Here is a 9675-nt window from a genome sequence, read left to right as displayed (position 1 = left end):
TGTCTTCCTTGTCTCTGAATCTCCAAAGAGACTCGGTTCCAGAGCCAGGGCCTGGGAAGCCAGTGCTTTGGGGCCTTTTGCTGCGTGTGCCCCCATTCTCCCCGGCCCTGCGGTCCTCATCTCTATGATGGGGTTGGACCTGGTTTCTTGAGATCTGTCTGTGGGTGTGTGAGGAAGGGCTCCCCCTCCCTCCCCAGCCCGCTCCTGCTGTTCCTGGGGAGCGTGTTCTCTGATGCCTGGGCCTCCAATGGCAGTGGGCACAGGCCTTGGGAAGACTTCAAATGTGGCCTAATTTCTGCCCCAAGACCTCCCATTTCAACCAGAGTGGAGCCGCAGCTAGGAGGAAACCAGGCAGAGATTTATGGAGTCTTTGGCGGTAACCTCCAGCATCCCCCCTCGCAGGCTCCTGAGGAGAGATCAGAACAGCTAATGTCTTCTTTGGACTTGCTTTTGACTCTCTCTCTCTCTCTCTCTCTCTCTCTCTCTCTCTCTCTCTCTCTCTTTCTCAGGTCAGCCGGAGGAGAGGATCGGAGCCTTCCTCTCCTTGATGCCAGGATACGCCAGGCTAGGAGCTCCTCCCTGTTCACGGTCATCCACGGAGATCGGGCCTGCAGGACGCAGGGACCGGGGTCAGGGCCCTCCTGCAGCCCCGGCTGCTCCCTGCTGCCTGTGGGCCTGGACTGCGTGGACCACTGAGTGCTGCCCGGGTGACCAGGAGGAGGCAGGAGAGCACTCCGACATGCCTCGCCCCGCAGGCCACCCTTGGCCGCCCAGCCGCTGAAGTGGCCCTGCCCATGCATGCCCGGGCCGTGGGACCGGGGGCCTGCCAGGGCTAGGAGTGGGCCCGCCATCCATGGGTCTCTAAGGAGCTCCGAGATGCCTGGAAAGAGAGGCTGGGGCTGGTGGTGGGCCCGGCTGCCCCTCTGCCTACTCCTTAGCCTTTACGGCCCCTGGGTGCCCTCCTCCCTGGGGAAGCCCAAGGGCCACCCCCACATGAACTCCATCCGCATAGATGGGGACATCACGCTGGGGGGCCTGTTCCCCGTGCATGGCAGGGGCTCAGAGGGCAAGGCCTGCGGAGAACTCAAGAAAGAAAAGGGCATCCATCGGCTCGAGGCCATGCTGTTTGCTCTGGACCGCATCAACAACGACCCGGACCTGCTGCCCAACATCACGCTGGGCGCCCGCATTCTGGACACCTGCTCGAGGGACACCCATGCCCTGGAGCAGTCCCTGACCTTTGTGCAGGCGCTCATCGAGAAGGACGGCACGGAGGTCCGCTGCGGCAGCGGCGGCCCGCCCATCATCACCAAGCCGGAGCGCGTGGTGGGCGTCGTGGGCGCTTCCGGCAGCTCCGTCTCAATCATGGTGGCCAACATCCTGCGCCTCTTCAAGGTGAGTGCCCGGCGAGGCCGGCGCCTCCCTCCTCTTTTCCCGCCCGAGGGAGTGGGCGCTCTGGGGCTGGGGTGGGCCTGGGCAGAGGGACGCGCCGTGGCGCTGTCCGCGGTGCTGAAGGAGCCGCTGGGCTATGGCCGCCCCTCCCCGGGAGCAGCGAACCAGGGAGGAGGGGACAGGGAGACAGACGGATGAAAAGATAGACGTGCGGATAGATAGACGGAAGGGCAGACAGATAAAGAGAGCCCTGGCGCTCGGAACGGCTGCAGGCTGCCAGGGAGAAGAGGCAGGACTTTTGTTTTGACATTGTTTTCAAATAATTGCAATTCCCAAGAAAGAGCTGTTTTTCTTCTGGGTAGTTGAGGAAGCCCCTGGTGGCCCTCCCGCCCAGCCTGTGATTACAGATAGGGAACATGTCCTCGTTTTTGTGGGAGGGTGTGGGGCTGCGGAGCCCGCGCGGAGCCCGCGGACGAGGAGGTGCTCGGGCTCGGGCGCTGGGCCCTGAACCCGGCCCCCTCACTCCCCTCCCGGTTCCTTCCCTCCCTCCGGTGCACCTTTCTCCTTTTCCTCCTGGAACCCCGCCCTGCCCCCTCCACTTCCTCTCTTCCCGGGGCAAGAGCTGCTGATTTGCAATTCAATTGGAGCCAAGTGCTTCGCTAAGCTGCTAAAACAACTGAAAGCTACCGGGTAGAGAGAAAAACATTACAAGCGTTTTACCAATAATTATGTGCCCGTCTCCCTCTCGGAGCCCGCCTCGCTGGCTCGGTGCACGCGCGCGCGTCTGTGTGAACCTGGAGGGGAAGAGAAGGGGGAGGGGGCCCAGAGGAAGCCACTGGCTCCCTCCCTTGCCCAGCCTCAGCCTCCCAGGCCCTGCTAGCCCCTCTCCTCTCGGTCTCCAGGCAGAGGACCTGGACAGGCTGCTGGACTCCTTGCAGGGTGGGAAGGGCTGAGGCAGCCCCTCTCGCCTGGGCCCTTTCTGGGTCCCTTTACCCAACTGCGGTGGTTGTACCAGCACTCGGGGCTCTCGGGGGCTGGGGCAGTAATGGAGGCTGAGGGACTGGGGAGGAGGTGTAGGCTCGGAGGCTGGTGGGGAGGCAGGGAAGGAGGCTGAGTTGCTCCTCGGGGCTGGGGCTTAGCCTCAGTGGCCCTACAGCTTCGCTCTCCCGGCACACTGCGCAGGAGTGACCCTCGCTACCACGTGGCCCTCCAGGGTGGGGCGTTGCCCTGGACTGTTGGTTTCACTTGATGTTCCAGATGAAAGCATAATTTAAAAATTTTTTTTGGTGGTACTGGGGATGGAACCCAGGGGCCTTTTACCTCCAGGTTACACTGCCAGACCTATTTTATTTTATTTTTTTGACTTGGAAATAGGGTCTTACTAAGTTGCCGAGAGCCTCACTCAGTAGCTGAGGCTGAACCTGTGTGATCCTCCTGTCTCAGCCTCCCAAGCGCGGGGATGACAAGTGTGCGCCACCCCCACCCCCACCTGGGCTTTGTATTAAATAACTTTTGTGTTTCCAAAAGACTCTGAGTCTCCTAGAAAGACGGTGAAACCACCTGGCCTGGCCTTGGAGCTGTGGCATCAGTGGCCGTCCCTCCCTCTTGGGGGGTGAGGACTCTCTTTATGGGGAGACGGGACAGGCTCGCAGGTGGCTGACAGGTGGAGGTTACTTGACACACAGAGGCTCAAGAGAAGCCGGCGCGGTGGCGCGCACCTGAACTGCAGCGCTCGGGGGCCGAGACAGGAGGATCGCAGTTCGCGGACAGCTTCAGTTACTTAGTGAGACCTGGTTTCAAAATAAAGAATAAGGCCGGGCGTGGTGGCACACGCTTGTAATCCCCGCACTTGGGAGGCAGAGACAGGAGAATCGTGCAGGTTCGAAGCCAGCTGCGGTGGCTTAAGAGACCCTGTTTCCAAATAAAAATATAAAATAGGTCTGGGAGCGTAGCCCGGAAGTAGAAGGGCTTCCAGGAACCCCAGTACCACACATACACACAAAAAGAATAAAAGCCGGGCGCCGTGGCGCACGCTTGTAATCCCCGCGCTTGGGAGGCTGAGACAGGAGGATCACACAGGTTCAAAGCCAGCCTCAGCTACTTAGTGAGGCTCTCAGCAACTTAGTGAGACCCTGTCTTCAAATAAAATAGAAAATAGGTCTGGGCAGCCGGGCGTGGTGGCACACGCTTGTAATCCCAGCATTCGGGAGGCTGAGACCTGGAGGATCGCGGTTCGCGGATAGCCTCAGCTACTTAGTGAGGCCCTTTGTAACTCAGTGAGACCCGGTTTCAAAATAAAGAATAAAAAATAGGGCGGGGGGTGTAGCTTGGAGGTCAAATGCCCCTGGCTTCCATCCCCAGACCCACAAAAAAAAGAAAAAGAAAAAGAAAAAGAAAATAGGTCTGGGAGTATAGCCTGGAGGTAGAAAGCCTCTGGGTTCCACCCCCAGTACCACCAAAAAATAAAATAAAATAAAATAAAATAAATAAAAAATAAAAAATAATAAAAAAAATAGGGCTGGGGGTGCAGCTCAAAGATAGAATGCCCCTGGGTTCCATCCCCGGTACTGCAAAAACAAACAAAAACCCAAAAAGGACCGGGAGTGTAGCTGAGAGGTAGAATGCCCCTGGGTTTAGTCCCCGTTATCCCCCCCAAAAAAATAAAAGAGAAAGAAAAAAAAAAGAAATAAAAATAAAAGGGCTTGCAAGAATGGTCCCTCTGGGCATTAGGTTTCAGAGCCTGTCCTGGGAATGAGGTGCTCCTAGCCCCAGACAGGCGGTGGGCTGTGGCTTCTGGGATGGGGAGGGCTGGCCCCTGCGGCAGGCAGCCCCAGGCCACCGCTTCCTCTAACTCATCTGGCCAGGTGTGTGGCTGCCCGGCCTGAGTTTGGTCCGATGCAGGGGTGCGGCGGGCTGGGTGGGGGGAGGCCCCTGGGCTTCTTGAGTGAGTGAGATAGGACAGGACCCGGCGCTGGGGGTGGGGGTGGGACAGAGGGGTGTGCTGGGGAGGGGAGCGGAGGAAGGAGCTGAAGGCTGTGGCCTGCATTCTCTGGACTCTCCAGTGTGAATGTTCCAGGCTTCCTCAATAATTAAACCTCCGGTACAAATGAAAGTCTGGGTGAGAAACTTAAAAGCTGTTTGCAGAGCTGGGCGTGGTGGCGCACGCTTGTATTCCCGGTTCTGGGGAGGCTGAGACAGGAGGATCCGGGTTCGCAGCCGGCCTCAGCTGCTTAGTGAGGCCCTCTGCAACTTAGTGAGACCCTGTTTCAAAATAAAGAATAAAATAGGGCTGGGGGTGTCGCTTGGAGGTAGAATGCCTCTGGGTTCCATCCCCAGTAACACAAAACAAAAACAAAAAACCTTTTTTTAGTGTAAAAAGTGTTTTTACAAAAACACTGAACTTTGTGGGAAGAGGCCGGGCGGGCGCTGCATATCAGGAGCCTGTTTCCCAGGATGTCGCTGCTCCTGACCCCGTGGGAACTTGGCGCCAGAGGCTGTGACTGTCTGTGGCTTTTCCTCTCCCAAGGAGGACTTCCGGTGTCCAGTTTTTGGGGAGGATGGGCTGGGGAGGATTTCCAGCCTGGAGGATGGTAATGAGGTGCAGCTGGAACCATGGCAGAGCAGAGCTCACCATCCAGTTAGCGCTGGGAGGGGCCAGCTCCTGCCTGCAGGGGTGGAGGCTGCCGGGGTGAGCCCTGGCTCAGCGGTGGCACGCTGGGGGCTTGGGAGGTGAGGCTGGACCCCTGGCCTGCTTTGGGGCCAGTAGCCCTGGCTCTGGGGTTCACAGCTGGGATGACGTAGGGCCCTGACCTCCTGGCTCCAAACCCTGCTCCAGGACCCAGGCGCCCAGGTAGGTGGGCTGAAGTCGGGGGCAGGGTACCCTGGAGCCGGGGCGCGTGCCTGGGCGCCACGCTGTGGGGACGGCCAGGCTCTGGAGCCAGGCTGGATCCATACCCCTGAGCCACCAGAAGCTCCCTGCCTCTACTTACCCCTCAGGCACCCCAGTATGACCGAGCCAGTAAGATCGCTTCCTGAGAACAGCCAGTACTGGGGGTGAAAGGAGCGGCATGCAGGCCCTGAGGAGGATCCAGAATCATTTCTTTGGTTTCTGGTCCATCTTGTAACACAGAAAATGTAGTGAGGCTCAGAAAAGGGAGTGGGGCGGTGCACGGCCTGGTGGTGTGAAGGATCCCGGAGACAGATCGCCTGGGCCTCTTGACCTTTTTTTTCTGCTTCAGTTTCCTCATTTAAAAATGAGAATGAAGCCAGGCGTGGTGGGCACACTTGTAATCCCAGCATTCAGGAGGCTGAGACCTGGAGGATCGCGGTTCGCGGATAGCCTCAGCTACTTAGTGAGGCCCTCCGTAACTCAGTGAGACCCTGTTTCAAAATAAAGAATGAAAAATTGGGCAGGGGGTGTAGCTCGGAGGTAGAATGCCCCTGGATTCCATTCCCAGACCCGCAAAAAAAAAAAAAAAATGAGAATGATAATGGCCTCATAGTAGGTCAGGTGATGATAATTAACAGTTAAGGTTTGGCCGGGCGTGGGGGTGCACGCTTGTAATCCCAGCACTCGGGAGGCTGGGACAGGAGGATCGTGGTTCATGGACGGCCTCAGCTACTTAGTGAGGCCCTTTGCAACTCAGTGAGACCCTGTTTCAAAATAAAGAATAAAAAATAGGGCTGGGGCTGTAGCTTGGAAGTAGAATGTCCCTGGGTTTCTTCCCAGTACCATAAAAAAAAGAAAAATAATATAATAGGAGTAGGGGTATAGCTCAGAGGTAGAATGCCCCTAGGTTCGATCCCCGGTACCATAAAAAAAATAATTCTAGCACTTGGGAGGCTGAGGTTCTAGGCCAGCCTCAGCAATTTAGTCTCTGCAACTCAGTGAGACCCTGTTTCCAAATAAAAGATAAAATAGGGCGGGCAAAAAAAAATTAAGGTCTGAGCAAGCCCAGCACGGTGCCTGGCACACAGTCAGCCCACAGGAAATGTCACTGCCCGGCTTGTAGCTGGGCCTTAGTCAGCGTGAGCGACTCCACTGGGGCGGAAGAGGTGGGAGCCGGGCAGCGACAGCCGGTGACCTTTGAGGCTGATCCCGGAGAGTCCGCCATCTGCCGGGCCTCAGTGTCTTCCTGCCGTGCGGCCAGCTCGGCTCGGTGAGGAGCGCTTCTCGCTGTCACGGGGTGGGCGCGGGAGGGCACAGGCGGCAGGCCCCCACCCCGTGCCCCGCGGCCTGGCCAGGCGCTGGGCCCAGCCGAGGCGCCTGGGGGAACGGGGACCTGTGTTGAGGACCAGTGTTGGGGGTTTGTGGAATCTTTGAGGGTCTATCTACACGACTGCCCATCGCGCTTAAAGACAGCCGGCGCCCAGGCCAGAGGACTGGCAGGCCCCGCGGCCTCCGGCAGCACACGCCCGCCGCAGCTCCGCCATCCTGGACGCGACGCTCCACACACTTTGGCCCCAGACCGTCACTGCCCGGTGTGGGACCCTTCCCTCTCCTCCCCGCTCCCTGTAGCAAAGCTTTGCCCAGCCACCCAGAATGACTGTGCGCGTGTGTGCGTGTGTGCGTGTGTGTGTTTTCTTTTTTGTGTGGTACTAGGGATTGAACCCAAAGATATTTTACCTCCAAGGAACACCCCCAGTCTTTTTTACTTTGCTGAGGCTGGCCTTGAACTTATGATCCTCCTGTTTCAGCTTCCCAACCAAGTACTGGGACGACAGGCATTCGCCACTGCATTTGGCAGAATAACTTTCCTCCTTCCTTCCTTCCTGTACTGGGGATGGAACCCAGGGGCATTCCACCTCCGAGCTACACCTCCTGCCCTATTTTTTAGTCTTTATTTTGAAGCCGGGTCTCCCTGAGCTGCAGAGCCTCACTAAGCAGCTGAGGCTGTCCGCGAACCTCGATCCTCCGGTCTCAGCCTCCCGAGTGCTGGGATGACAAGTGTGCCCACCACGCCCAGCTTTATTTTGATTTTGAAACAGTGTCTCCCTAAGTGCCGAGGGTCTCACTAAGTCCCTGGGCTGGCCGTGAACCTGTGACGCTCCCGTCTCAACTTCCTGAGCACTGGGATCACAGGCGTCACCGCGCCCGGCTTGGTTTCGTGTGTCTTAAGCGTGATAAAAGGAACCATATTGTGCACATTCCGCTTGGTCGCTTCACTTGTGTCTTGTTGCCCCGTGGTTTATTGTGTCCCTTTTCTTGGCTGCATAGTGCTCCACTGTGGCCTCTCCTTCTGTGCACTTACTTAGTAATTCTCTTGCTGTAGCCACCTACTAGTCCCCCAGGATCTTTCTGGTGTTACAGATGCCTTTGCCAGTGTCTCCCAGTGCCCGGGAAGACCAGTAGAGGGGTCGTGGGCTGCTGGGAAGAAGCCTCCTGACTTTTCCAGGGACACTGTCTGCTTTCCAAGGCTGCCCTTCTCCTTCTATGGGGGCTGTTAAAACCCGGGTTTTCCCAAGGTGCCTGGGCCCGTGCAATCCTTCAGGACATGGACTCTTGCCTCAAGCCCCTGGGGCTCTCCTGGACCAGCCCTGGGAGACACCACAGTCTCCTCTGGCTGCTGACCCTTGCTGTGGGGCTTGGGGGACGTTGCCGGGTCTCTCTGAGCCTCGGTGTCCTTGTCTGTCAGGTGGGGGCGGGGTCTTGGGGAGGGTCCTGGTGGCTGTGGACACTCCAGGGCCACGAGCAGCCTGGTCGAGGGGCTCTGGCCTGCTGCGGGGCCCCCAGGGGAGGGCAGCGCGTGCAGAGGCCTGGGTGTCCTGTTTGTGTGTGGAGGCCGCTGGCCCGCCGGGAGCCTCAGGCTCAGGGGTACAGCCAAGGGGGCTGCGCTTGCTGGGTGTGGCCGGCGACCACCTCCCTGCGGTGGTGGCTCTGGGCCTGGTTGCAGCTGGAAGGGGCTTTCTGGGAAGTCTGAGGCGTGAGAAAATGTTAAGTGCCTTCCAAGTACTTTGATTATTTTAGATCGCTTAAGTGGTTTCCTAAGATGGTCCTAAGTATCCGGGGTCACAGACATGACATCAGTTAGGACCAACAGACCCAACCAGGGGGGGCACCCGCGCCTGCCCCCAGCCGCCCCGTGCCCTCCAAGGCTCCTGGGGGACGCTGTGTGTGCCATGGCGAAGAAGGTCTCCTTTTTTTCTTTTTTTGCGGGTCTGGGGCTGGAACCCAGGGGCATTCTACCTCTGAGCTACACCCTCTGCCCTAGTTTTTATTCTTTATTTTGAAACGGTCTCACTGAGTTGCAGAGGGCCTCACTAAGTATCTGAGGCTGTCCGTGAACTGCGATCCTTCGGTCTCAGCCTCCCGAATGCTGGGATTACAAGCGTGCGCCACCACGCCTGGTGCCTGAGAGGGTCTCCTTTAAAGATACCCCTCTTGTTGGGCAGGGTGGCACACGGTTGTAATCCCCGCACTTGGGAGGTTGAGACAGGAGGATCGCACAGGTTTGAAGCCAGCCTCAGCTAGTGAGACCCTGTTTCCAAATAAAGTATAAAATAGGTCTGGGAGTATAGCCCGGAGGTAGAAAGCCCCTGGGTTCCACCCCCAGTACCACACACACACACACACACACACACACACACGCGCGCGCGCGCGCGCACGCCTCTCTCTTGAGTGGGCCTTATCCAGCAGCCTGGCTGTGGTTGGGGAGCCTGGTATTCCTTTAAATTATGGCATTAGCTGGGCGCAGTGGCACATGCCTGTAATCCCAGTGCTTGGGAGGCTAAGACGGGAGGATGGTAAGATTGAGGCCAGTCTTAGCTACTTAGCAAGACCCTTTTTCAAAAACTGAAAAATTAAAAGGGATGGGGTATAGCTCAGAGGTGGGATGCCCCTAGGTTCAGTCCTTACTACAAGCATGTATTTTTTAACGTGCACCTTGGGGTTCAGCCCCTGAACACAGTCTGTGGCTTTTAAGACTCTCAGGTATCTGTTGTTAGTGGCTTTCGGGCATTTCTAAAGAGTGTGGTGGGAGCTGGACGTGGTGGTGCACACTTGTAATCCCAGCACTCGGGAGGCTGAGACAGGAGGATCACGGTTTATGGACAGCCTCAGCTACTTAGCGAGGCCCTTTGCAACTCAGTGAGACCCTGTTTCAAAATAAAGACTAAAAAATAAAAAATAGGGCTGTGGGTGTTGCTGGAAGGTGGAATGCCCCTGGGTTCCACCCCCAGTACAGCAAAGCAAAAAAAAAAAAAAAGCATGGTGGGGACACAGGCTCGGCAGAGAACGGCCAGAGAGGACCCAGGTTCCCTCTAGACAGTTTTTTTTTTTTGGTG

The 9675-nt window shown here is 57.4% G+C and overlaps 1 protein-coding gene across 4 annotated transcripts in view; it reads left to right on the top strand.

Moving 5' to 3' along the window:
- Nucleotides 1-876: 876 nt before the first annotated feature.
- Nucleotides 877-9675, top strand: part of GRM4 (glutamate metabotropic receptor 4) — a gene marked incomplete at both ends in the record, with an annotated part of 81082 nt that continues 72283 nt past the window's right edge. For all 4 annotated transcript variants that reach the window (XM_080710946.1, XM_080710945.1, XM_080710944.1 and 1 more), the window contains one exon: nt 877-1395. In XM_080710946.1, the coding sequence (XP_080567072.1) occupies nt 877-1395 (519 nt within the window). The remainder of the gene's footprint in view (nt 1396-9675) is intronic.

The sequence above is a fragment of the Muscardinus avellanarius genome (assembly GCF_963383645.1).
Source record: "Muscardinus avellanarius genome assembly, chromosome: 14".
Taxonomy (NCBI): domain Eukaryota; kingdom Metazoa; phylum Chordata; class Mammalia; order Rodentia; family Gliridae; genus Muscardinus; species Muscardinus avellanarius.
The sequence above is the reverse complement of the archived record's forward strand: the minus strand, read 5'-3'. Positions and strand labels throughout refer to the sequence as shown.